This window comes from Seriola dumerili, unplaced genomic scaffold (assembly GCF_002260705.1).
Source record: "Seriola dumerili isolate Sdu_G_001 unplaced genomic scaffold, Sdu_1.0 BDQW01000442.1, whole genome shotgun sequence".
NCBI classification, from domain to species: Eukaryota; Metazoa; Chordata; class Actinopteri; order Carangiformes; family Carangidae; genus Seriola; species Seriola dumerili.
Genome location: NW_019174697.1, coordinates 287161 through 313569, shown reverse-complemented (window position 1 = coordinate 313569; position 26409 = coordinate 287161). Strand labels below are relative to the sequence as shown.

Below are 26409 nucleotides of genomic sequence, written 5' to 3'. Positions count from 1 at the left end.
ATGAAAAAATATTCGGTGTTTGATTTGAAATAATGACTAACTGTGGCGTTATTCTTGTTCAGACTACCTAAAGCCCATTGCTGAGGAGGAGAGGAGGGTTGAAGAGGCAGAGAAAAAGGCCAGAGAGGAGCAGGAGCGCATCTACAAACAACTGTCTGAAGGTATCAATGACACACAATCTCTTTGTTCCTGTCTATTGTTGGTTATGATAATGATGATGAAAAATGCCTTATTTACACATTTCCCCTCTTGTTCTCTCTTCTCTCTGCAGCAAACGCTGACACCATCCTCAAATGAGCTATCTCTGGACCTTTATGTTTCAAAGTCAATAAAAACAGAAATTATTTTTCATGTAATAATTCAGTGTCCTAGTGTTACTTGTGGTTTGTGTGTGTGTGTTTGTGGGGTTACTTTATAGTAAAATGAAAAACAACATTAGAGTAATTAATATCATCTCATTCCTTATTATTCAGATTTAGTTTTTAGTTGCTTGCAGTGCAAAAAAAGGAACACACTGCAGCACACACGTTTTGTGACTAGAGCAGGTATGTGTGTGTTTGTCTGTACCTGTCCTTCAGTAGGAGATGAGCCTGGGGCAAGAGCATGGTTGTAATCCTGGCCTAGTTTAGCAGCAATCCCAGGATTGGGGTCAGGGACCAGTGGAAGAAAGTGCAGTGTGGACAGAAGTGTTCCCTCAATACTCTTTTGTGTTGTGTAATATTGTAACCCTCATTATGAACTCCGCACTGCATTATAGCATTATATAGTACATGCTATTGCATTATGACTGCGATGGCTGAGGGACTGCCGATGGGGGTTTTGTCATATTTTATGTAGCTACATATGACTCAGACAAAACTTGTCTTTTGTTTTTAATAAATTAAGCTGGTGATATGTTTTATAAGAGTTAAATCTCTCAGCGAATAGTGAATTACCAAACTACAAGTATGAAAGAACAGTCATTTTAGTTTCAGTTTCACTATAAAAGATAATTAATTCACTGGGATGCCTGATAAAAATACATTTGCTTTATTTGGGTCATCATTGTACACATGGAGCACATGAAGAGGCAAGCTTTAATATACTGACCATAAGGTAAATAAAGTCTATTTAAAAATGTTCTGGGTATGTCTGCAGCATATTTAGGTACATGTATTGCCTAATACAAGTTGGTCATGACCGATACAGCCGTGCTTACTTGTGGAATACTTGTATATCAGTAAAAAGAGGCAAGCACGATAAAACCATAATTCAATATATAAGGGGGAAAACAAAATTACTTGATGGCTCGGTTGCCAGTGCCTGCATGTAACACTAATGTCCTAATTAAAAAATAAGCATCTATATTTCAACTAGAAAAATATTTTTTTTATATTTACAGGGAGGGATGGAATATATACAAGTTTTTACAAGAAGTTAAGTTGCTCCCTCGCTCTGTCTCAAACAGCTCTGTTCCCCTGGAGCCTTCGTTGCCCGTCCGCAGGGATGGTTACCACAGATACATGATGGGAGAGTGGCTAGCACCAATGCCTCACAACAGACCTAAGTTCAGGTCTGACTTGATGCTTTTTTTGTGTGATGTTTGCATTTTCTCCATATTTGTGTTTTGTTTCCTCTGACATGAAAATACATATGAATATTATGAAGACACTGGCCTCAGAGCTGGAGTTAGTCCTCGGGAGGTGCGTTGCGGCTCAACCCTGCTCCTATTAAGGAAAGGTCGATGAATTCAGGCGATGAATTTCCCATCGGGTGATAACTTGTAGCAGCTGGAGAAAGATAATTGCTCCTGCTATTGTTTTATGCTTCAAATGAATTGAAATCCAATTATTCAGTTCATAATAAAATAAATCTTATCTGGAACCAACTAATTTCCAGAGCTGTAACTGGCTTTCAATGTGCTCTATTTTATTTAAGACATCTGTAACTTTATATTCATAAAATACAATAACAATCTCAGCTACTCTCTCAGATGTATGTACAGTAAGAAGGCATCATGAGTAAGCAACTACAGGCTTGTCTGCAGACAGTAAAGTTAAATGTCTATGCCATTGCCTTAATATTCCTATGTACTAACCATACTCTTCACAAATATGCAGCTTTTCCTGGAGCAGCCCTGAGCTCGGCATCTACCTTTGGCTCTCCGCAGTCAAGGTAAACAGACTCTCATTTGTAAATGTCAAGTGACTGGAAGGAGTGAACATGAAAGTATCATTTTGGAATATTGGAATATATGTACAGTAATTCAGTAATAGTTCAATCAACCCATTATCTGAATTTACATTCTGAAACCCTAAAATGAATATTACATTAATGTACAATATACAGTATGTTTGAAAACAGCGCTCCAAACATGATATACAGTCTACAGTGACATGGACTTTGCAGTAAAGAATTACTTGTATAGAACGTTCACTCTTAACATAATACATAATCCATACTTAATCCTCGAAATGTCAGGAAACAGGTACTGTGTGAGGATGAGTGAAAACCTGAGATTCAAAAAATCACTGATCTCCTGATTCAAATTTTAAAACAAATAATTTTAAGACAGGCAACTTTGTTTAAATGTACCCTGAAGTAGAAGCAGTAGTCAAGACTGGCAGCTTCTGTTGTTCTTCAGTGAGTGTTTTTCCCAGATGTCCTGCCTTGTTCTGAATTCATATTTTGGCTCACCTGGTTAGTGTCCCTTCAAGATAAAAAAAAAAAAAAACCCTCCTCCCTCGGTGAGGATTCTCTCCTTGTTCGCTTTTTTTTTCTGTTTGGAACCAGTTTCTCTGAGGAAATACTATTGGGGCTTTGTATTCACTCATGTATCCGTCTTCCTTACTAATTCATTTTTTTATCCCTTGGCGGTCAGACTGAGTGGCTGACTGGTTGTGATTCTGAAGGTAATTCTGAAGTCAGTCTGTCGTGAGCTGTCCAGCTGTGCACCTCCATCAAGTGCACAGCTTCATGACCTTCTAGCACACAGAGCAGGTCTTGGAGCCAGAACCCCCGGCGCTGGGGTTGTTTGCAGCAGCTGGAAGACAAAGAATACATCGGTCAAAAAAAGTCAGTATATTTGTGAATGAGGAAAATGCTAATGGTTAAATGTTCAGTACTTTGTGTTGTGGCTAATTTCAACATATAAAATGGATAAACACACAGCTATATAAAAGCACAATTGAAACTTTTTGGCTTTAATTTTCTTTTGGATCTCTGACTCCACATTGAGCCACACTTTGAAACAGCCACCAGATGATACAAAACGCCAGAACAGTAACATTAGGTTCACAACTTTCCAGCAATTCATTGCAGTTGTGTGATTATTCCAAAGAATCACTGCACCTTTACTGCCGGCAGCTGCCTCTTTGGCAGCCTTCTCTTCCTCAATAACTTTGAGTTTAGCTTCATACTCTTCTTTTTTAGCATTCCACTCCTTCCTGTTATTGAGGATGCCGTCCAGCATGGGAGTGATTTGTGGGTGGAAGCGAGAGAACTCCTGCACAGAAAATGGTCAGAAAACAAATAATGTAGAAAAAAATACATCAAAGAAAACATAACAGATAAGGTAAAGGGATTTGTTCATACTTGTTCATGCTCCAATGAAAATACTGTTAGTGGGAACTACATCATCAACTGGCCCTCATTTTTATTTTATCAGATTGTACAAAGTTGCACAATAAATATTAAAATGGACCCGGACCCTTTTTTTTTTTTTCAGGTAAACTGAAAAGAGTACAGTCAACGTGAAACATTACCTTGTAGACAAACGTGCAGACAAAGTCAATGAAACCACACTGTAGCTTTGGAAGCTCAGCTGCCTTGTTCCTGTCCATCATGGGCTGGTGGGAGGGACAGAAACAGTTTGTAGCGCTCAACAGCAACATATCAGTTCAGCACATCAGTGACAACTGCTGCTGCTCAAGTGATTGAAGACGTAATGCTTCTGGCTTTGTACAGTATCTTTCTACATCACTACCGTTGCAATACAACTTTCAACCATCACTGGCAGCACTCGAGCACGTGAGGGAGGAAGAAGGAATGATGCATCATCTTGAATATTGTTGTGTTTTGTTGTGTTAACATTCTTGCGTTAATCATTGCCTGAAATGATTTAGTCACTAGAGTCGGGACTCGATCGACACTCGACGTGTGTAGGTGTAGGCTGGTTAGAGACACTACAACAAGATGAATTTATTGGGTTCTGTCTTCACAGACCCACAAAAGAGTTATCAGTCTGTCTGTACCCCTTGCTTCTGGATGTGTCGATAAGGCAATTGGCCACAGGATAGTCTGAAGCTACCAGTCAACAACAAGCAAAAGGCTTGGATTTTCCCGAATCCCGAATTTGCCACATAAATATGAACAAGCAACATAGACAGAAATACAGAAATATCAATCGAAAAACATTTTGATAAGTGATTAATTGTTTTAATAAAGCAACAATGTCTGGTTCCAGCTTGATCAATGTGAGGATTTGTTGATTTTTTTCCCGCACTATATTATTTTAAATGAGATATTTTGGGCTTTTGGACTGCTGCTACCAGGGACTCTAAGAAAATGTGATGGGGTATTCATCACCATTTTCAGACATTTAATCGATCAAACAATTGGCCGATAATGTAAATAATTGTTACTTGCAGCCTATACCACGGACAGCCTACACAGTTATTTACTGGTATTAACATGTGCACATTCTCACACATATACAGTTCAACTCACAATGGGTTGCTGTTCCAGTACTGTCCTCTCCAGGTCACCCTGCTCCCAAAACTCTGCTGCTACAGACAAGGCAACCTGAAAGACGCACACACACACAGGACAGTCATCTTTAGAGAAACAGCTTTGTGAGACTTTGACTATTGAGATTTTTGGGCTTCTTACCTTGCTCTGCACCTCCCAAGGCTTGGTGATAGCAGACAAGTCACATGCGGTCATCATCATAGCCCTGGAGTGGAAAAGATGTCAAGAATCAGAGAAATGTCAAGGAACAAAGAACTTTGTGTGTGTTTGTTCTACTCACATGACGATCTCCTTCCTGGTTGTTTCTAGAGACATGAAGTCGACCCACTTCTTTTCATCCTCGTATGTGTGTGAAAGGTCCACGATCTTCTGGAACATGGTTCTTTTCCTAACAAGGTACATGGAGAGCAAGTATTTCAGTTGTGTAGTTTTACTGTATAGACTTGAAGGGAATGAACAAGCAGGTGGAGTGAGTAAATGAGAGATTGTGCTGACTTGAAATAAAGAGCCAGGTCAGTGGCGATGATGGCAATGTCCATGAGATGAATGACATGGTCCACCTGTCGCCTGTGAAGGTTCTGGTAGATATTCAGTGACTGCAGGTGAGATGAAAGGAGAGTCGTAGGTAATAGTTAGTGACGAGGAAGAGGATTCAGGACTGCACAGGTTAAGTTATTCTCTAGTTCTCCTCCTCTTTCTCACCTCATCAGCCAAGAGGAACTTTCCAAACTCTAGATGGTGTCGTTCCAGGATGGAGGAACCATGTAGCTTGGCCAGAGGGTTACCAGATCTGAAATCAGCAGGATTAAACATGAAATTAACAAGAATCACCAACAGCTTCAAGTATCAGGCCTCAGTCTTTGCAGCGCAGGCCTGGCTTTATTCACAACTGAATAAAATCCTACTTGCAGAGACTCCCATTACAGTGAACCTCACACCTAGTTTTATTGTTGTCAAAGACGCTTTATCAGTTGGATTGTCATGCAGCTGAAAGGATTAACACGCATTAAAAAAAACTCACTAACATTTATGTCAGAAGGCCATATTTCAGATCTACACATAGGCACATACATGCACCATTAATGTGCACAATTCTGAGAAGAGAACAAAAGAAACCTGGCATGGTGTTCACTTTTGAAAGATCTCAAGCAAGTTTCAAGTCTCTGTAAGTTGATTATCATGCTCTATGAAAATGAACATGATGGCACTGCTGAATGTTTGAAAACCAAACTAGGAAATATATTAAAAAAAAAAGAACTTTTATGAGAGTGTCCATGTGAGAAAAAGAAGCTCTTTATACATTCAGCATGAGATGATTATTTAGCATTGCTATGATGCTGAGACACAGTAGTGCCATTCTTGTACATGGGGACTGATGTTCCCTCCGTACAGTATCATTGTGCAAAGTTTAGGCTGGGTTGTGTTTCTGTTAAGAAGTGAAAAAGCTCCCATCAGCACTTACTTGACTTGGTACAAGTTGTTTGTCCCTCTGTGATCAATATCATGCAGGAAGCCCGCAGTTATCATGGCCATTACCTCCAAGTCAGTGTAATACCGTTTCAGCATCCCCGTCTGAACTCACACAAACACACACACACAAAGTGGCCCAGTAAAGAAAATACACAAAATCCGTAACACAGAAGAGACTAAAATGTTAATACCTTTTAGACCTTTATGTATATGCAGATATTGAAATAGCATCTACAGTAAATGGAGGCTAAAATGATGCATAATATAGTACCGTTAATAGTGTGAACATGGTCTGTCCCACGTTGAAGCCATGGCGCCAGTTGTGGTAGGTGATTCGTCGGTAGCCTTTACTGACTGAGTACATGAACCGAACCAGCACCTGAAAGGGCAGGAGAAGACAACCACTGAAGACATAACAAACCTGTTGCACACAATCTGAAGATGTGAAGCTTGTATGTGTGTGTGTGTGTGTGTGTGTGTGTGTGTGTGTGTGTGTGTGTGTGTCTGTGTGTGTTTATTTGTGCGTCTAGATCACCTCTTGAGGGACCTGGAACTTCTTGACCACCCCGACCTCATAGTACATCTGGATCCCGCACTTCACCAGATCCATCTCTGTGCAGTTAAAATCTGAAAAGCGGAACTCGTAGATCTCAAACTTCTTAATCAATGGAGGGAGATCTTTTTTCTGCGGGGGGAATGAACAGAAAGCAGAGTGGGACACAGCACATTCATTACACTGGCAGACAGACAGGTAAGTGTAATGTCACATTCCAACATATTTCACTCAAATTTGTCACCTCTTGCAAGGATTAAATACTACTTATAGGAGGACACATTAAAAGACATTAAATTACAATCAAGTCTTAGTATTACCAGCATAGCTAGGAGCTCATCCTCTTCACAATCTCTGGGTTCACAGCCGTGGACCTCTCTGGTGTTCTGGGAGAGACGAGAAAACCATTGAGGTTGTATACCTGAATTTACAAATTAGTTAAGTCACAAGTACAGAGGTAGTTAAGCCTCCTACAAAGAGAAACAGTCCAACTGAACACAGAGCGTGTAACATTAAGCTTTTTTAAGTAGACAAGCTTGAATGTGCTACGTGCACACTGGACTTTTTGATAAAGCCAAAATATAAAAAGGTATGAAGTACTGACCAGGATGTTCTGAATCTCATCATCCCGACATTTGACATGGTAGAGCACCATGTCCTGAGCAATGTCTTTCCGATTCTCGAGCTTGTTCATTTTGTCGTAAGTGTCGGTGTTCAAAACTGACCAGCCCAGGAACTGGGTCAAAGCCTGAGAAAGAGGGAAATCAACAACAGAGAGTCAGGAGCAGCACAGTGTGTATCCTACAGTTGGCACTGTATCAGTCAGATGGTCCACAGACAAATACAGATGAGTATTTTTTGGACAGCATCCCAGGGAGTATAATAGGCCATATTGAGTAGAGCTGCAGTGCATAAAATTACAAAATAGAATTTCATTCAATGACAAAATGTAATGTAAGAGTGATTGATTAGTTAATTAGTTAATTCATTAGTTACCTCCATGAGCTGCTCATCCTGATCATCAAAAGGCTTTCCATCTTTTCTGTTGTAAAAAGTGGCCACTCCTACTATCTCTTCTTTTTTGTTGACAATTGGCAGCGACAGAACATTTTTTATGGTCCAACCACTGCTGTCAAGTGGCTCAGTCTGCAACATTGGAACAATAAGTGAAAATGTGATGCATTTTGAACCTCCATTAAGATCCCTGGACTTTTATTTTTTCGGAAAATCATTTCTGTTGTTGTTTGGTGTTTGGCCTTCTTAACTCTCTTACCTGAAACTGGAACGTCTCGTCAGCAGCTGCGTTCATAATGTTACAAATCTAAAAAAAAAAAAAAAAAAAGGAAAGGAACAAACTGATCAAAGGGGTAAAATGTGCAAATGCTTTCAGTTTTAGTTGTAATGTATGTAAAAATATAACTCACAAAACCACTCTCAGCAACATAAGTTGGCAGGCCGCTGCTCAAGGCCCAGTGATCTGCAGGTGGATTGCTGTGTGGCAGACGGGGGAATAGACAAATAAGCAGGTATGTGACCACAGATTGTGTCCAAGCTGTTATTGGGCAACTGACACTACTGTTTTTAATCTTAATCTTTTAAACTTCTTCAATTAGTTCGGCAGTTTAAATAACTAAGGCTGTATTATTGGTTTTTTTTGTCATATTTCCTGCCTGGAATAAATATTCAGACTGAGGCAAACTTGAAAATATATTATATTAAAAATATATTACTTACGGTATGACTTTGATGTCTTCTTTTCCATGTAATATATAATCAATCACTTTGTAGAAAATTACCTCCTGAAGAAAAAAATGAAACACAGAGATAAGAGTAGAAAAAAGATCAAAGACAACGTCAAGTTCGTAGATATCTTCTACAAACACAGCGCTGACAACAATGTTAGATAAAGACAAAAAAAAAGTACCCTGCCATCAGGAGTTACAGGACCAGAGTAAGGTGGCTGCTCTCCCATCAACACAGGCCAGATGTCAAAGAATTCCTAGAGGGAGATAGACAATGCAAAGAAAAAAGTCATATCTTGAGAATAAATGCATGAACACAAAATGTGCGATGTTATAGGCAAAAACACAAGTATAAACAAAATACCTTTTCCTTTGTCATGTCCAGTAAGCCGACAGAGTAGCGGTCACAGTTGAGGTAGGCTCGGACTGTGTACAAGGCTTTGTGAAACTGTCGCTCAATATCTGTCAGCTCCTCAAATACCTTGTTGGCAGACCATAGCAGCAGCTATAGGACACACACATACACATACACATACACATACATACACACACATACATATACATACATATACATACACACACACACACACACACACACACACACACACACACACACACACACACACACACACACAGTACATTAGTCATGCGCAGCATTCAGTTCACGCACGAGTCCATTATCATTTATTCAGCCACCACAAATTAAATGCAGTGGTTTAAAATAAAATGTTACTGTATTTGTGTATCTGTGCTCATGTTTATGAACTTTACCATTCCTTTACGTGTCTCACAGCTGTGCAGGTAACTCAGATGGTAGATCTTCAAGTTCAATGAGGCAACTTTCAGATACTTTAAAAAAAGCTAAATGGACAAAGGAGAGAAAAGAAAGCGATGTAAGGAAAATCCTGACCTAATAACAGGAACGAGATGTACGTTATGAGACAGTGATGTGTGATGATCTCAGATGCAGTTTAATCTGATACACTGCAGATGGGGATAAAGAGATTACATGATAAGGTGTGAATTAAAAAAGAAAAAAGAAAAAACACTGCAGCATGAGCACCCCCTAAGTTTGGATCAGTCAATGATTTTTTTTGAGGAGGTGAGTAAAATCAGTCTGAGTTGTGTTGAATGCATATATTATTGGTGAATCGGTGATACCAGAGAGTGCAAAGGAACTGCATGATTCAGAGGTTACTTAAAAAGCACAATCATTTCAGTTTATAACAAAACTGAAGCGAAAGAAAAGTGTAATGATTTATAGTCAAGTCTTATCTCCAACAAACCAGGGAGCTTCCTCCTTAAACCACTTCTTAATTCCTTGTCTTTTGTCTTCTTTTGGTTTCTTCCATTAACTGTTCATGTTAGACTCGTTTCATCATTAAGTATGTAAAAAATATTCCAGCAAATTTGTTCCTTGTTTAAAAACATGTTGAATAAAAGTCCATTATTCCAGCCATGTTTGAAAATATTTCATGTGTTAATGTGAAGGTAATGATGATATTCAGGAAGATGACAACTCTGGCAAATACAGCGACAATATAGAAAAAAGTATAAACAGCAACCAGTATTTATTTACAGTACCAGTCATGGGAAAGTGTGTCTAAACTTTTGAGTGGTACTGTATATTCCCCCTGAAGCACCACCATATAGTCTGACTCCTGCTGCTGTTATTCAGATTCCAGTTTTTATTTGATTTTGTCCGTCCAGTAGTGATGTCATTAACCTGCTGTGGCTCCAGGTCTATTACTGACCAGTCTTTACCTCAGGCTTATTTCTATTTTAAAGCTTAGTTTACTCCTCGTTGGGATGACATCACCAAACGTGACGGATTAATGACCTGACGTATATGAACACACTATGCTCCATGTCGTAAACACCTTAATAATCTACCGGTAGGCTCCAAGGGAATTCCCCCAGCTGCAGTAACACCCTTAAAGTATCTCGGTTGTCTTTCATAGTTGCCATCACTATTTGATATGATATCAATGTCCAAAAAGAGCCACAATTAAAAACCTTTTACTTTAAGACAAAAGCAAACAGTTTATGTTGAAGAAACTGTGATTTTTTTTTCCTGAGGCCTCTTTATATGTTGCTTTGAGTTTTTATGTGCTCTTATTGACTGTGTGTGTGCTTTGTGCATGGGTTCATGTGCGGTTGGGACTCACGTCTTCGTCCTCAGCAGTGAAATGTGGTCCCGTGGTCTTGTTTAGAGCCATGATCACTGCCACCATGTCTTTACCGTTGAGGATGGGCGTAGCCAGAATGTTCTTGGTCTGGTAATCTGTGAGTTCATCGACAAATGAGCTGAAGTACTGGTTCTAAAGGAGAGAAAACATTATGATGATTTAGTACATGTAGAAGTATATTTGCAAACACACTTGTGACACACACACACACACAAAATTTTGTTTATGTTACATTTCAAATGCTCTCAGTACTGTTACTGTGTGTATAAACACACTTGAAAAAAAAATGTAATTTATTTAGTAATTTAATTTAGTTCTAGTAGTTTAGTAAAGATCAGAAATATATTTACGTATACTTTTTAAAAATGTTATCTATATTCAGTATTTACAAGAGTGATGTCTCAGGCATGAGTGTCAATGTCTGTTTTAAATGCCATGTTGTAGAGAGGTAGCTCCATAGGCCTAAAATATGCAGTATAGACTAAAATTAAGAAGCTGACAAATCACTTGCAATGACATGTTTTTAAAAACCTGAAATCACCATACTGAACTTGGCAAGAAATAATTATCTGCCTTGGAAGAAAGCTCAGTTATCAAGATGATTTCATCATGAAACTAGAGTATTTATTTAAAATATACAACACATATTTACTTGGGCATCTTTGAACCTGATGTAAATATGTGCCCCATTAAAATCTTGATGTAAAGGCGCCGTATGGACACACTGTATTGGGGCAGTGTAACGTAAACTAGTTTTGATCTGTTTTAGATTCCTGCTGACTGCTGACTAAATGCCAGAGGCGTCTAATCCACAGCTAGAGCAGAGGCTGATGGGATCTGGAAATAAATGGATTATGTCTGACAAGGAGATTTACACCCTCACTTGGTCAAGTATAGATACATGTTATCAACGCTTGTTTTACTCTGGTCTAAAACCAGCCAGCCCTAGTTATAAAATCTAAGCATATTATAATTCATGAATACATAGATTAGATTTAGTAAGGACATGCCATTGGCTATAATCAAAGTGTAACATCTGTTCAGTTTTATATAATAATATGCATAAATCAATTGTTTTTTTACTGGATAAACAGACGAGTTGGTGTAAAACTCCAGAAATTATGTTTTAAACTCTGGCTTTCGTTGTGTCAGCACTACTCAAAACCTCTTTACAAAGACGACAGTACTTCTGCACCTCGCAGTGTGGATAACCACCCCACAAATCAAATCTGCATGAGAACATAGGATACTGATTGGTTGATCAATTGTATAACATCACAACAGCTCACAACTAATAGGTTGTTTTCTATTAAGAGGATGAGTTCACACATCTGCACAGGTTTCATCACTGTATGCATTTAGTTAAAAAGCCCAAAATATTTTCATTCCATCCCAATGAAATATCCTTTGACTGTTGCTCTGGGTCTGTCTTTTGTTATTGCATTACTGCCTTTTCCAAATGCGAACTATCAACACTTGTCAATCGGTGACATGCTATTTATAACCGTGACCCACATTTATTTTACTGGGATGATTTCTGGGGGAGGAGAACATTCGGCCAGCAAAACTTGCTGCAGCTTATTTTTAGCAGATAAATTCAAGGAGTGAATTTACTCTTAAGTTTAGATTAAAGAAAAGACTCTGAATTCTGACCTAATAACATAAGATTCTGCCGGGAGTGCAGTTTTAACATCTCCAGGAGTGCCGTAACAGACGGACGGGCTGAGTCACATTTGTGAGTTCAAGTGAAAATCACTACTCTTATGTCACTCTTACTCTTATGAGCTACAATGACGTTAAAAGCTATACTAGCTATGAAATTAAGATTTAATTGTTAAAAAGATAAACATTTATTTATCAGTTAAAGCCACCATGCGTAGGATTTGAAGATTGAAGGCTGTGGCGACGCCTGGTGGTAGAGTCATTAATAACACTGTGACTTAGTTTTAGAGTTGCATAACATCTGCGCTCCAGCCTCACTCCAAGCTTTGATTTAGTGTTCAATGGTGCATTCCCCCCCCCCCATGCCCCCCCTCTTACCTCTGTGACATCTTTCACATTAACAGTCTTCTTGGTCAGGGCCACGTGGCCGACTATTCCCATGTCCAGCGGATAGACGATCTCAGAGTCTGGTTGCACCACACAGTCGTCCAACTCCGAGTCCGTGCTGACATTGAAAAGCCTTGTGGCAAGCTCTCCGATGCCGTTCCGCTGCCGGTACATGAACAAGCTGCAGCGGTCAGCGTGGATGAGAGCGGTGATCCTCTTCAGGATCTTGAAGACCACTTTTTCCACGTTGATGTTCTCCTGCATGTCTTTGATCAGGTCATACATGATCAGGCTTTCCTCAACCTTGAAAAAGACATAAAAAAAAAAAACACCCACATTAAGATTTTGGTTTTAGTAAAGAAGATAAGGGCCTTCATAATCAATAGAGAAGTTTCCCAAAGTTTATACTGTATATCGATAGGTTTATGTTAGGTAAATTTGGCTGTCTCCTTTTTCCCCTCAGACACAAGAGGAAATAATTTCATTTACCTGACTGAGCTCCTGGAACTGGCTGATCTTCTTGGAAAAGTACTGAGAAGCAAATGCAGGATTCCCTTTGAGGAACTTTTCCACATCTTCCTTTTGCGCACCCATGGTTCTTTCTTCCCCCTCTTCTCTCGAATGCTCCTGTCTTCTCCCTCTTCAGCTCAGTGATGGAGCTCCCGATCGGTCCAACGTTGCTCTAAATGAGCTACCTCCAACTTTCTCTGAGTAAACAAAAAACAGACTAAATAAGCAAAAAAACAATCCACACAGCTACCGGTTCCTTTATCCCCTAAAGAAAGAACGGATCTTACCCAGGTATTACACAGCAAGGGGGAAGACAGAAGTGGGCACATTCAAATGCAGGTTAAAAAAAATAAAATAATCCCCCCTGTTGGTGGGATGAGCGCACTGAGAGAGGGAGAGCCCTGAGGAGAAGGCAGAGGGCTGAATCCAAACAATCCTTGTGTCATCAGCAGATAGTGCTGAAGGTTAGCAGGGATCTGCCCATGCTAAACTTGTCAGCTGATCATCTGGTAACGGATATGGGGCCAAATGATCCAGCCCCCTGTGCACTTCAGTACCGATACTGTACCACCAAAGTACAGTTCGCTGAAACACACTGAAAATGAAATATTTGCTGTAAGGAACTGTATGGATATATTATGAAAGCACATGTCACACAAAAGGTGTATGACTTAATACGGTTCTCTATAGTTACACAACCTTTTTCTTTTAACAGCACTCAGGTGCAAATTAAGATTTATTCTAGATGTATACTGATGATGAGTTCAGATTGATTTATTCAAACCAGATGTGTCTTCTAGGTCTTTCTCACAAGTTTTAAAGCGCCTCAAAACAAAGATGATAAACTGCGTTTGTATTGGTTTTTCTGTATTTTAGACATGTTTTCTGCAAACATCTGTGCTGTGATGAACCCCCACTTCATTATAACATTTATACTGAATGCACAGAAAAGTATAAGTGTAAGATACAGTACATACAGTACACACAGATCAGTGTTGCGTATCTGCAGTATATTTCCCATATTTTTCATCTCGTATGTATGATCTGAAGTGTACAGTCTCTCTCACTCGTAGGCCTACCTGCACAAGCTCTTTAAGTCCTTATTAAACAAGGCCTCCTCTGGCATAAGCCCTATTTAGTTAGGACACTAGCTGATTATCTCAGCACCCCAACTCTCCGTCTTTCTCCATATGCAAGCTTTAATGCAGTCTTTCTGTATTGCCTTTCTGAGTTTACACAACAGTGACTGGTATCAGTAGATTTAGGAGACAAGGGTCTCACCGCCATTGATTTTCTGACAAGGCCAAGGTAGTGAGGCCAAGTAGAAGCTAGATGCTAATTTGACAATAATGAGATACTGTCAGCAACAAACACACAAAGAAACAATGTGGAAAAAAAGATGAATATAAAAAAAATATGAGAAAATGAATCCTTTCATTCAGAGCAGGAAGGACCTGTCTATAATAAGGTTTCATAAACATCTTAAGCAATAGGTCAAATAGATAATCTGCTTCCACTATAATAGATTACAGCAGAGACAGAGAGAGAGAGAGAGAGAGAGAGAGAGAGAGAGAGAGAGAGAGAGAAAGAGAGAGAGAAAGAGAGAAGGCAGTGATTTAGGTTGGTCAGTTTGATAAGAGTGTGTATTTGATGTGTACCTGCGGTGTCTTCTGTAAATCCACAAACAGTATCATCTGAACAGGAATCATGCTGAGGCAGTTATTTGGGCGTCCTGGGGGTTCACACTGTGCTTGTCCATTTGATTTCTCCTCAGTGCACCAACACTTTTTATTTCACGTGCAACCACAAATGTCAGCCTCATGGTGGCACCAGAGTATCACAAAAGTTAGTAGAATTCATTCTCTGGGGACTATGGATGTGTGCACCCGATTCCAGGGCAATCTTTTTATCAGATCTTGAGATGTTTGGACCAAAGCAGTGGCTAACAGTCCAACATTGCTATTTTTACTGGCTAAAATAGACATGTATTTACAGACATTTCACTTATTAACAAGATTGATCTCTCCACCTAAAACCATATTAACAATGGCAATTTTGAAAAAAAGTTTTGCACGTCCTAGATTAATTTTTTTAACAACCTGCTTTATACTATAATGATTATGGTGAGTTTATGTAAATGTTTGACTTATTCATGCTGAATATGTTTGGTTAGTTTGTTTACACTGAATACTTTTCAAAATGTAATCAGTGATCATTGGCTGCTTGTTGTCACTCATCCATCACACATTTTACTCTCCCAAATAGAAGTCATATGGTCTTTAAAGATTAATTCACATTTATTCCAAGTCTATCCAAAATCAGTACTAACAGGCCCATATGTACACTGAAACTGTTCTTGAACACTGTAATTGATCCTCCTGTCCAGACTGCCAGTGGAGTGATCCATTCCTAATGATTATACTGTTTAAAAAAAAAAAAAAAAAATTGCATTGGCATTAGAAGATGATATTTGATGTAATTGTTCCTGTCGTTTATACTGGCCCTGTAAAGGTTTGATTGCACGTATGGACATGAAGGTATTTTTAACAAGAGGCCAAACCTACAATAAGCTAACTTGGATTTAGTGATTACAGTAGGTAATTATGTAGTCAGGACTGTTTACTACCACTGTACATAAGGGATAGGGCCACAGGATAAAGACTCACAATGCACAACTCAAGAGACAGCGATCAAAGTCACGGTCTTCAATTCAGGCACGGTCGATACACAGGGTCATCAATCAGAACAGGCAGACAAATCCAATGGGCTAAGGCTAAACTATTGGTCAAAAAACTACGGGTCAAAAGCACACCAGTTAGGACACGGAGAGATTGCTGGAACGTTTGTTACTAAGAAAAAAGACGAATTGGAGCACGCAGAGGACGGGAAGACAATGAGACGCAGGTGCAACACATTATGGGCGGGGTCGACAATCACAGGAGCGGGAAACACATGATGGCAGGAAGTGGAAAGCTGGAACGAGAGGAGAGGTTAGACATACACCAAAATAAAACAGGAAGTGAAATCCAAAACAAGAAAACAAGAAACAGAAACACACAACCTAACGTAGGACGGGAAATGACAATAATAGACCACTTATTAGTTGCAATGCTGACATGCACCACAGGATGGCGGCAGACCCATATCTTAGAAGCTGTACCCATGAATGTCGTCACACACCTCTGGTTCATGTGGGTGTTTTGACTTTTGCTTGATTAGATGTCTCCTCAGAAGTTTGTGGCATGCACAGAATTATAATGATAACTGGCATCCCTGCCTACTCTCCCGGTAATTTTCATCATTTGGGGGGTATTTTCTGCCTTTGTTAGAGCTGGCAGTAGATGAGGAATGACAATGCATCAAAGGTCCCCAGCTGGACACAAACTGGAGGCACTGCGGTTTTTGGTTGCGCCTTAAACCTTCTAGGCTACAAGGGTTACATTACAGAAACAATTAAGCAAATGGAAACAATCAGTGTGAAAGTTATTGATACAAAGTAATGGATATGTTCAATGACTCGATACAGAAGGAAGCTCTGGCCTGGTGGAAATACACTGTAAAATATGATATTCTTCCTTTCACACATGCCAAACACGGGGTCACAACCCCAGATACCAGGAAATATCTCTGTGGTTTGTGAGTGGCATGCTCAGTACAAGCTTAAGGTTTTAGGCAGAAGAGGTTCGACCAGTCGCTGAACGTGACAGTACTTAAACAGATATAAACACAGTAGTCATGAAGATCAACAGAGGGTGTAATCATCCTCTTAGCTTTGCCCCGGGTCTATCCTGGTTACCAGCCAATCAAAATCAGCTGATGGTCATGCCCTGAGGCCTGTTGAAATGCTCTGTTGATGAAGCCATGTTTGGACTCACAGACATCGTCAGATCAGAGGTTAATTTATATTAGGATCAGTAGAAGTACTCCTTCATCAATCTCTCATTTGTTTCCAGTAAATGGACTCAACAACAGATGGGTCACAGAATGACTTTGTCTGCATAGAACTTTTATCATCAAGTCCTCATATAATTCTACTCATTCACACTACTAATAACTGTGGTCCATTTCATAACCTTGGTACAAATGAATATACTGGTTTTACCTTATGTAAAGTATTGAAAAATAGACGAGTGGTATTTTTATATGCTCCCACATTAACATCCAAAATTTAATCAATGGAATTAATTGTAAAATCAGTCTAGCTATATAAAGGTATATAGTAAGTCTATTTCTGTCAATGATCCATTTCAGGCAACACAAGTAGGATTATTGCACTGAGCAGCACAGTCGGTGGAAAAAATAGATCGTCTTGTCTTCATTGGCTTGTCTGTATCCTAAATGAGGAGACTGTTCACTATTAGTGTGGTGTGAGACTGTAGTGGTCATCTAATTATTCTATTTTGTGTATAAAAGTAAAAGATTAAAACTTTAATTAAGCAAAAATATATAATAGCAGGACAAACCTACACTTGGAGAAGACTATAGATATCATTACGTCATATATTATGACAGAGGTAATCTCATGTGACCAGGGTTAATCCAGGAAATGAGAGTCTCATGGTTCACCACAGAGAGTCTGTGTGTAGGTGCAAGACCGCATTCATGAAAAGTTGTAGTTACAATGAGTCCCACTTCTCCTTTTGCCATGACATTTAAGAGAGCATGTTCTTTTTTGTGCCGAAATCCTTCTCAAACACAGTATAGTGTGTATAAGCACTTATCTAACTGTATTATGGGTGTTGCTGTTATTATTAGCTGATCATCCCATTATTTGGAAAAATTTAGACATGCTTACCGACTGTTCCTCAGAGGATTACAGATTGATTGCCCAACCAAAAGAAGATAAGATAATAGTAGTTCAGTTCTTTTTAGTCTCTCAAATAACAGGTATCATGTTATTTATGTCAAACTGAATTTACCAAATACATGAACCATATACACTAGAGGTTCATAGTTGCAGTGTATGTCTGCGTGTGTGTGTGTGTGTGTGTGTGTGTGTGTGTGTGTGTGTGTGTGTGTGTGTGTGTGGACTACATGTGGAAATGCTGTACATTTTTATATTGTTAGTAATATTCATAATTTTGATTTAAACTGGATTTTTAAATTCAACTCTCCTTCATTACACCTTGTCATAGACTTTTTTCTTATTGTGAGCATTTCTGCAGTAAATCACTGTAAATAGTTCTGTTAGGGTTTGGACGTGAGCAACAATGTGCATGTAGTGAACTCATAACTCCTCATGTAAGATGAGATTGTTTTTACAGTTACACCGTAACATAAGTTAATATTGATATGTTGCATGCATCATTTAAATCTTTCAGGTGATGTTCTCTGACTGTGAATGGTGCTTGTCTCGGCGCAAGTGCTGAATCTCTGAAGGTGTAATTACTGACTGAATAGCTGTTTGCCAAGAAATGCCATGTCAGGAAAATTCAAATGTAAATAAACAAATTTGCAGCATTTAAGCTTCTTTTCTTCTTGATCCTACACAGGCATGGAAGTTTTTCAAGTCTAGTTTCACAGAGGGATTAGTACCATTCGTACCGTTGTGGTCAACTGGCAGTGGCTTGTATCAGAAACTTTCTCTTGAAATCAACTTCATATTTTTTTATATGTTTTGTCTTCAGAAATGGCTGCACTGTAAAATTGCAAAATATAACACTGAAGATCCCTTTTGTTGTTTTATCTGAAACTGTCACGTGTAGTTGAGTGAATGTTGGTATCGTGGCATCTAATTTAAAAAAAATCTCTTCATCTGTATATTTGTGATGCGGATACTTTCTGTTATCTGCAGTGGTGCACTCAGTATGTGTGAATGTTCATGTATTTCTTCATAAGTCAAACATCAGACAACAAAGCTCAAAAATGTCTCTTCTTTTGTGGTCTGTATTTTTTTGAGCACGTGCTAATACAGTTTATTTGCCAGCTCTGGTGTGTGTGTGTGCTTGTTTTATTGTGCTTCTAGTCGGTTACATAAAGGTCTAATTGTTTTACAGTCTTGGGCAGGTTTGAACATAGAAGCCAGATTACAGTAAGGATTTCAACCCAACAGGATTACCTCTAGATTTAAGCACCTTATTTAGTTCCAAGCAATGAAAATCAGCCATAAGCTTGTCTGTTGAGTGTGTATATAAAGGCAACGTCTGACACCAGACTCAATCTGGTGGATAACCACGAACAGCACTACAGTTTTAATCACCGTTGCTACTTTGACTCAAAACAGGTAAGAAACTGAAATTTTACAAATTTTAAGACAATTCACCCTCTAGTTTTGGGATTTCTTTCAATTTTGTCAGAAGTTATCATCAGAAAGTGTGAGATTGTGTTCCTTATTTTCCGTCAGATACTCATGATGCTGTATGAACTTGGTGTCTGAGGAAATATTGCTGTCTATTTACCTGAAGTTACATTTGTGGATTTGCCAATTTATCACAGAATTGTTTTTTAGACTGTATTGTATTTCTCCAGCACAACTTGAGATCTGTCACATGCTGTAGTGCTACTGTTTTCTTTATCTCATGTTATATGCTTCAATATATTCATGGTGCATTTATAATATTTGTATATATCAGCTGTTGGTGGACTGAGACCCAAGCATGCAATGTTTGGTTTCAAACAATGAAAATTATATTCAAATTTGTATTCAACAATCTGGTAGAAATAATCCCACTGTTCCCCTGGCCCTGACTCTTCTTCATGATTCTGTTCTTGTCATTACAGAATGGGATCCTCTAAGCTGGCCCTGCTTCTGGTCCTGGTGTCCTGCGTAGAACACTGTCTGTCTGCCTCCTGTGTCGTTGACAGCTTCTCAGTCAAGGAGGACTTTGACCCCAAGAGGGTGAGTTAATTCAAAACACACATATGCACAAACAGCATGTGTGTTCAGAGAGAGTTTAAAACAACTTCTAACTTTCTTCCTCCATTCCTTTCCATTGCAGTATGCAGGGAAGTGGTACGCGCTGCAAAAGAAAGATCCAGAGGGCCTGTTCCTGCAGGACAACATCTCAGCCGAATACACCATCGATGACGACGGCTCCATGACTGCCTCCTCCAAGGGACGTGTAACTCTGTTTGGGTAAGTGGCCCCCGCTTTACATCAGTTAAAAAAACTCCCTCTAACCAAAGCAAAACCTGCTGGTCTCACCCCTCTTTAAATGCCCCTCAGGTTAGGGTAAAGGGTCAGTTTCTTGACTCTCTAAAAACTGGGGGAGGTGAGGGCAGCTCAAATACTCAGCTTCCAGGCTCAGAGGTCAAGAGAGGTGCTCAGGTTCTGCCCAAGGTCCACCCTAAGATTTAAGATAGACACAGGTATAATTTTCCAGAAGCACATTCTGAACAGCATTAGCTACAAGTTGGGTTTTCCCTGGATTATGAAGGATTAGGAAGAAATGCAGTTTGAAGAGGTAGGATTTTACACAGGAATGTGGGCTTGAATGCACTTTTACAAACACAGGAGATATGAACTCAAATGCTCATGACTAAAAACTTGTTTCATCATGTTACAGCTTCTGGGTCGTGTGTGCTGACATGGCTGCCCAGTACTCAGTCCCCGACCCTGCCACCCCCGGCAAGATGTTCATGAACTACCAGGGATTGGCCAGCTACCTGTCCAGTGGAGGTCAGCTGTGCACACATACACACGTTCATACATACATACATACATACTCTCATTGCTTTTCACTCTAACGTCTCCCTTTCCTTCTAACCAGGTGACAACTACTGGGTGATCGACACCGACTACGACAACTACGCCATCACCTATGCCTGCCGCACCCTGAAAGACGATGGCAGCTGTGAAGATGGCTACGCCCTTGTTTTCTCCAGGAACCCCCGTGGCCTGCCCCCCGCCATTCAGCGCATTGTGCGTCAGAAACAGGAGGAAATCTGCATGGCCGGAGAGTTTCAACCCGTCCTGCAGTCCGGAGCCTGCTAAAGAGGAAGCAGAGCGAGGGGAGCAGGAGAGCGTGCCAGCTAGCTGCAGTCTTGGTGGCTGGAAAGCAAGAACAGGGGGAATGAGAGAGTGAATGTCAGAGATATGTTGTGTATGTGAGAGTGAGAAACAAATAAAAAAAATGAAACAGAAAGACTGAGAGGAGGAAAAAAAAAACAAAAAAGTGAAGCGAGGATAAAAACTTGCACATGTCCAACCAGGATTTCAAGATTTCCAAGAATTGCATCTGTTTTTTTAAAAATCCATTTCCTCCTTGATCTCTCATGTTGTTATCGTTTGTCCAAGGAAAAAGTCACTGTTGCTCTGGTGTTTTGAGTGAATGTGAAAAGTAAAATAAGTAAAAAAATATTTTTCTAAACAGTTTATTGGGATTTTGTCTTTTTTGTTCTGTAACAAAGCTATAGTGTGCTGTTTGTATGTAAGTATGAATTCACTTATTAGTCACCTGTTCAGGCTTGAGAACATGTTGCACTTTGGCCATGTATGTGACTGTGATCCCTCCTAAGCCTGAGGAAAATGCAGCCAAACCCTACACAATACGCACTGAGCAGTAATGGGCTTACTGGTGGTCTGATGTTTCGAGCCCTTAGTCCTATTATGCCAACTCACTTAGTGTGCTCCACGGGTCAAGGATCATGTCACGAGCCTTCTGAAGCCACGTCTCGCTAACTATGCTAATGCGTTAGAAAACGCAGCAATTTGATGCCGAAATAGTCCAGTTTCATTAACTAAATAGGTGAAATGTTGTCAGGGAATGGAGAGGAGAACCAAGAAGGCTTTCAGAGTCATTGTACTTCATGAGTTCAACAGTGAGAGACAGCCAGGGAGGCAGAAAGACAAATGGAGATGATGATTTGTTTCTATAGCTGGTGTGTAATCCTGTTATGCAACAAGCTGAAGAGCAATGTGCTGAAGCCAATAATGGCCAAGCTTTGCTGTAAATCAATATAATACACCTGATGACCCGACTTCACACAGACACCTGTTTTGTTTCCTGAAGTATACATGTCAGGGGAAATAAAAAGTAACACACTTAGACACAAAATAGAGAGATTACATTTTCTTCATATACAATAGTGATCTTTCACTAAAACTACATGAAATATAATTGACATGAGTCAAATCACTTTTATCAGATTGTTGCCCTTTTGTTGACATCTCACCCTAATGCACCAAAATTGATCACAAATGTAGCTCAGTTATTATTAAACCGATACCTATCTCAGTCAGTTTAAAATCATAACATTTTCGTGAGATCATAGAAACATGAACCATGCATTTTGAAAACATTTCAGCAGTAAATGTTTGAATTGTGTTTGGAAAAAGCATCCCAGTCGTATAATGGACCTGTGTGACAGCCAATTCCCTGAGAGTGAATACGCAGGTTGGCAGGACAGTGTGTTAGGGTCACCTGGCCAAAGCAAGCTTAGCTCTGATGGGATCAGCTCGTTGGCCTTACTGGAAATGAAACCATCTGTAATTATCAAACAGCTAAACCAAAACAATGTTTTATGCTTCTGTCATGACTTCTCATGTAACAAATGTATTTTATTCTCTCTATTCTATTCAAATTCATTATAACTGATCCAGATCTGACTCAATATTTAATGGGCTCTACCCTGGTTCATGCAACATCCCTCCACTAAGTTTGCGTAATCCTGTTGACAAATAAGCAGACAGGGATGAAATCACTCTCTTGGTGGAAATAAGCATAAAAGACACCAAGATTACACAGGTGAGTGTAGGGTGCGGGGGAGGAACGTAGTAAGAGGGGTCCAACAACGCCAGATACTATTTCTAAACCTTAACTGTTTGTTAAATGGATACCAGGACGCAGGGTCATTTACTGATAAGGCAGAAATGTGTTTTTGAAAACAAAATATTTTATTAGAAACAAAAATATAAAATAACAGGGACTGGAGCTGCTGAAAAGGAAGATTATATTAAAAGGCAAATGAGAATCAAAAGAAACAAAGAATAAATCTATTTTATTCAACGTAGGATTTCTTAAAGGTGAAGCACAAGACCAGAAGATTTACAAGAAATTCACTAAAGATTACCAATACTTACTCAAATGCATAAAGTGTGGGTGACCTCAACCAGGGTGGCTAGCTTCCCAACCTCACAGCACTCAGCTACACTGAAAAAGAAAAGCTAATGCTAATGCCCCTCTGCTATGGGGCATGAATGCCCCACTATGGATGAACCAGTCTACATCTGTATGAGGAGGCAGCGCTAAAATAGAGGCATCGCAGGTAAGTGGCAAGGTGACTGATGGGTGTAAAATTATGTTTTTTTTTGTTTGTTTTTACCACTTACCTGCAGCCAATGCTTCCAGCCACACAGCAGGTGGGCTTTATAACCTGGCCCTGATGAGGTGGTCGGCTGGGGGAGGAGTCATCCCTGGGCTGTGTTCACAAGCCCTACACTACCTGAAAGCATTCACCACTACACAGGCACCACTTTGGAAGTAAAATGGAAAGAGGGTGGAAAAAGTAGTATAAATATAAATATTACATTTGTGATGCAGTCTCGCCTTCACTGCAGAGCCAAACCTGCTGTTAAAACCCAGACTGTTTTCACGTAAACAGGCTACAAGCCTGAGGTAAGAACATAAGTGGATTTATCTGCGTGAGTTTGGTGAGGCTCCAAGGCAAAACTCACACGTCTGGAAAGTCTGCCAGAGTTATGTTATTCTCGAAATGCAAACTAAACAGAACAACTCTACAAGCCTGTGTTATTCATTAACTGTATGTAACCAATGGCTTTCTTTTCATATTGTCACATTTTTGACATTTGGAGTCACTGAGGTAAAAAGGTTTTACTGACATGACAGTATCATGTCTCTGCATTCAACCAGAAATAACCCACTCTGCAGAATCATGGATGTTACTGTTTAATCTCTCTACTTCATATAAAAAGTGTCAGTGTTCATATACTATATATGAAGGTAAACAAGTGCTACCTACTGAATAAATGTTGTCTTGTTAATTACTATATTAGGATGTGCCCACTAGAGTGCAGTCAAACCATGTTGGATGTTAAACACTAAGCTTGAAAACCATTTGGCCACCGAAACTGCAAAGACTTTAGCTTTTGTTTTGAATGTTTATTTTTATGTCTCATGCTTCACTCTCATCTTTTTATGCAACCCCAACTTTTACTGGTTTTGTAGTGCATTGACTGAGCAGCTCCCGACTATAGATGGCAGATGACATCACACCCTGTGCTCTGTGAGGGGAAATGTGACGGTCCTTTGTTCCAGGAATGGGTGTGTGTATCTGCTGTAACGAGAAGAACATACAATGGGACTGATTTGTCAGCCATCCCACCGATAAACAGTATACTGATGCACTAATGTCACAAAAATGACCCTTGAATATTGCCGACACAAACTGATATGAAAATACAACTTAACGACAAACATGTCACTCTCACTGGCCGATTATTTTGTTTAAAGTAAATTTCAGGACCTGGTAAGATTTTTTTTTTTTTGCACTGTAAGTACCTGAGATAAAACTGTCTCTAATTTTATCTTTCATTATTCAAATACTTTCCACTTGAGGAAAACTGTTCCTTCAAAGGGTTTACAAAGGGCATTCTCATCTTCTAACATCGACACCCATACATTATGTCAGACGTCATTCAGTTAGCTGGCCAAGATGTAAAAGGTATATTGTTTAAATAACCATTATTATGATGAGAGGGCAGTAGTGTGAGACAGTCTCTGTCTTGTCTATTTTTCCAAATATCTACCTGTGAAATGCTCGCTAACTTTGTTAACCACCTGTCTCTGTGACTCATCTGACTTTCTGTCTCTGTTTTTTACGACTCTTTGAATCGTCTGACTCGAGCTGCTCTGCAAACAGCCGGTTTATCACAGTTGGGGGGGGGGGGGGGGGGACAAGGTGCTCATTAGGATAACCTGAGGCTGTGTTTCAGGGTCCACATTAAGTGCCACCATCCAAAGCACCATTGACTGTACAGGATCAGACATAGTCATGAAATATTTTTATTGGCTTAATGTTTAGCTCAGGAGAAGTTTCTCCTTAATGTTACATTCTTTACATTTATCATGTAGATGGTCGCCTCTGCTGTGTTTTGACAGTGCAGGGATTCGTGTTGGAGCCATTCCTCAGCACGTCATTAGCAGATAGATAAAGGGACAGAGGGTGTAGCGCAGTAAAAGATAGTAAAAGATAACTGGTGCTATTGTGTTTGAGTTTGTAGAATGATGTGAAAATCGTGAAAACCTGCTGGCTCAAATGATCTGTACAGTAATGGAATGAAATGGATTATGGACCTTTAGGAACAACCTGAAAAAGTTGTCATCAGTGGAAACCTTCCAAGCTATCTAATTCATTCTCATTGATGTGGTGGAGTCGTGCATGTGGGCCATTACATATAAAACCTAAAACCTAAAACATAAAAAATTATATTTTCAAGTTAAAATTGAGACTTTCCTCTTTTTTCATCACTTCCCTTTGGTTTCCTCCTTGCTTTTAACTTTTGTTCATGAGGATCTTTGCAATACAGTGATCCCAGTCAAAAAGGTCATGACCTTAAATTACAGGGCTGATAGAGGTCACAGTGGGGTTCATATGTCATGACACACAAAGTGTGCGCTCAGGTAGGACGCGCTTATTAAAAGATTATCAGTGCAGAGAAAAAAAAAAAATCCTAAAATGACTCAACAAAGAGCCACATCTTTATCTGTCTGTTGCTTTTTCAGCTCATGTAACCACCTGACAGATAAATCAGTGTCAGCCGGTGTCTGGATAATTTGTCTTAAAGTTTTCTCAGACACACAAATCTCAGTTACATCACCCAGTGCAGAAATACATCTCACCTCTCAGTGAATGATTTAACAACTCTCATTATAGTAATTTCCCCCTTATTTACCTCAATATTAGAAGCGTTATGTCAGGAATGTCTGTGATGAAAGACCTGAAAGGACGTTCTCTGACTGACACAGACATTACTTCACACCTAACCCCACCTAAGTTTTGACATATTATCAACAGCTCTAATTATAAGGCAACTGTCACTCCCCTTTTCATCTCTATTTTCTTTAGGTATCATCTTTCTATTTTTCATCACTGTAGCTACTTTTATCTGCAGTGTTTCCCTTTTCTTTTCTCACTTTCATCATTTGAAGTTTACATGATTCATGAAAGCGTGGGCTTGGACATCCTGATGACTGACGGGTTATGTGAT

The 26409-nt window shown here is 39.5% G+C and overlaps 2 protein-coding genes across 2 annotated transcripts; one reads left to right on the top strand and one right to left on the bottom strand.

Annotated features, from left to right (window-relative positions):
• Positions 1 to 1013: 1013 nt before the first annotated feature.
• LOC111234173 (rod cGMP-specific 3',5'-cyclic phosphodiesterase subunit beta-like) lies at positions 1014 to 13661 on the bottom strand. The gene is made up of 24 exons (XM_022762124.1): positions 13529 to 13661; positions 13221 to 13438; positions 12723 to 13034; positions 10662 to 10814; positions 9265 to 9354; positions 8858 to 8998; positions 8676 to 8750; positions 8486 to 8550; positions 8176 to 8242; positions 8025 to 8072; positions 7748 to 7897; positions 7356 to 7499; positions 7072 to 7137; positions 6734 to 6883; positions 6470 to 6577; positions 6191 to 6300; positions 5431 to 5518; positions 5224 to 5324; positions 5009 to 5116; positions 4870 to 4933; positions 4708 to 4782; positions 3744 to 3827; positions 3331 to 3484; positions 1014 to 3022 (listed from the first exon to the last, which is right to left on the bottom strand). Exons 2-24 carry the CDS (start codon positions 13323 to 13325, stop codon positions 2964 to 2966), a joined length of 2517 nt encoding a protein of 838 aa, XP_022617845.1. The 5' UTR covers positions 13326 to 13438; positions 13529 to 13661; the 3' UTR covers positions 1014 to 2963.
• Positions 13662 to 19367: 5706 nt separating this feature from the next.
• Positions 19368 to 21555, top strand: LOC111234198 (purpurin-like). Its single transcript, XM_022762160.1, has 5 exons — positions 19368 to 19464; positions 19962 to 20079; positions 20180 to 20316; positions 20747 to 20859; positions 20951 to 21555. Exons 2-5 carry the CDS (start codon positions 19963 to 19965, stop codon positions 21172 to 21174), a joined length of 591 nt encoding a protein of 196 aa, XP_022617881.1. The 5' UTR covers positions 19368 to 19464; position 19962; the 3' UTR covers positions 21175 to 21555.
• The last annotated feature ends 4854 nt before the right edge of the window (positions 21556 to 26409 follow it).

Excerpts from the sequence above, each read along its gene's own strand:
- LOC111234173 (XM_022762124.1), bottom strand. The coding sequence starts at position 13,325 with ATGGGTGCGCAAAAGGAAGATGTGGAAAAGTTCCTCAAAGGGAATCCT. Across the intron at positions 9,355-10,661 it reads TCACTGCTGAGGACGAAGAC|CTTTTTTTAAAGTATCTGAA; the intron begins GTGAGTCCCAAC and ends TTGTCCATTTAG. Across the intron at positions 8,243-8,485 it reads GAAGACATCAAAGTCATACC|CAATCCACCTGCAGATCACT; the intron begins GTAAGTAATATA and ends TCTGCCACACAG.
- LOC111234198 (XM_022762160.1), top strand. The coding sequence starts at position 19,963 with ATGGGATCCTCTAAGCTGGCCCTGCTTCTGGTCCTGGTGTCCTGCGTA. Across the intron at positions 20,080-20,179 it reads AGGACTTTGACCCCAAGAGG|TATGCAGGGAAGTGGTACGC; the intron begins GTGAGTTAATTC and ends TTTCCATTGCAG. Across the intron at positions 20,317-20,746 it reads GGACGTGTAACTCTGTTTGG|CTTCTGGGTCGTGTGTGCTG; the intron begins GTAAGTGGCCCC and ends ATCATGTTACAG.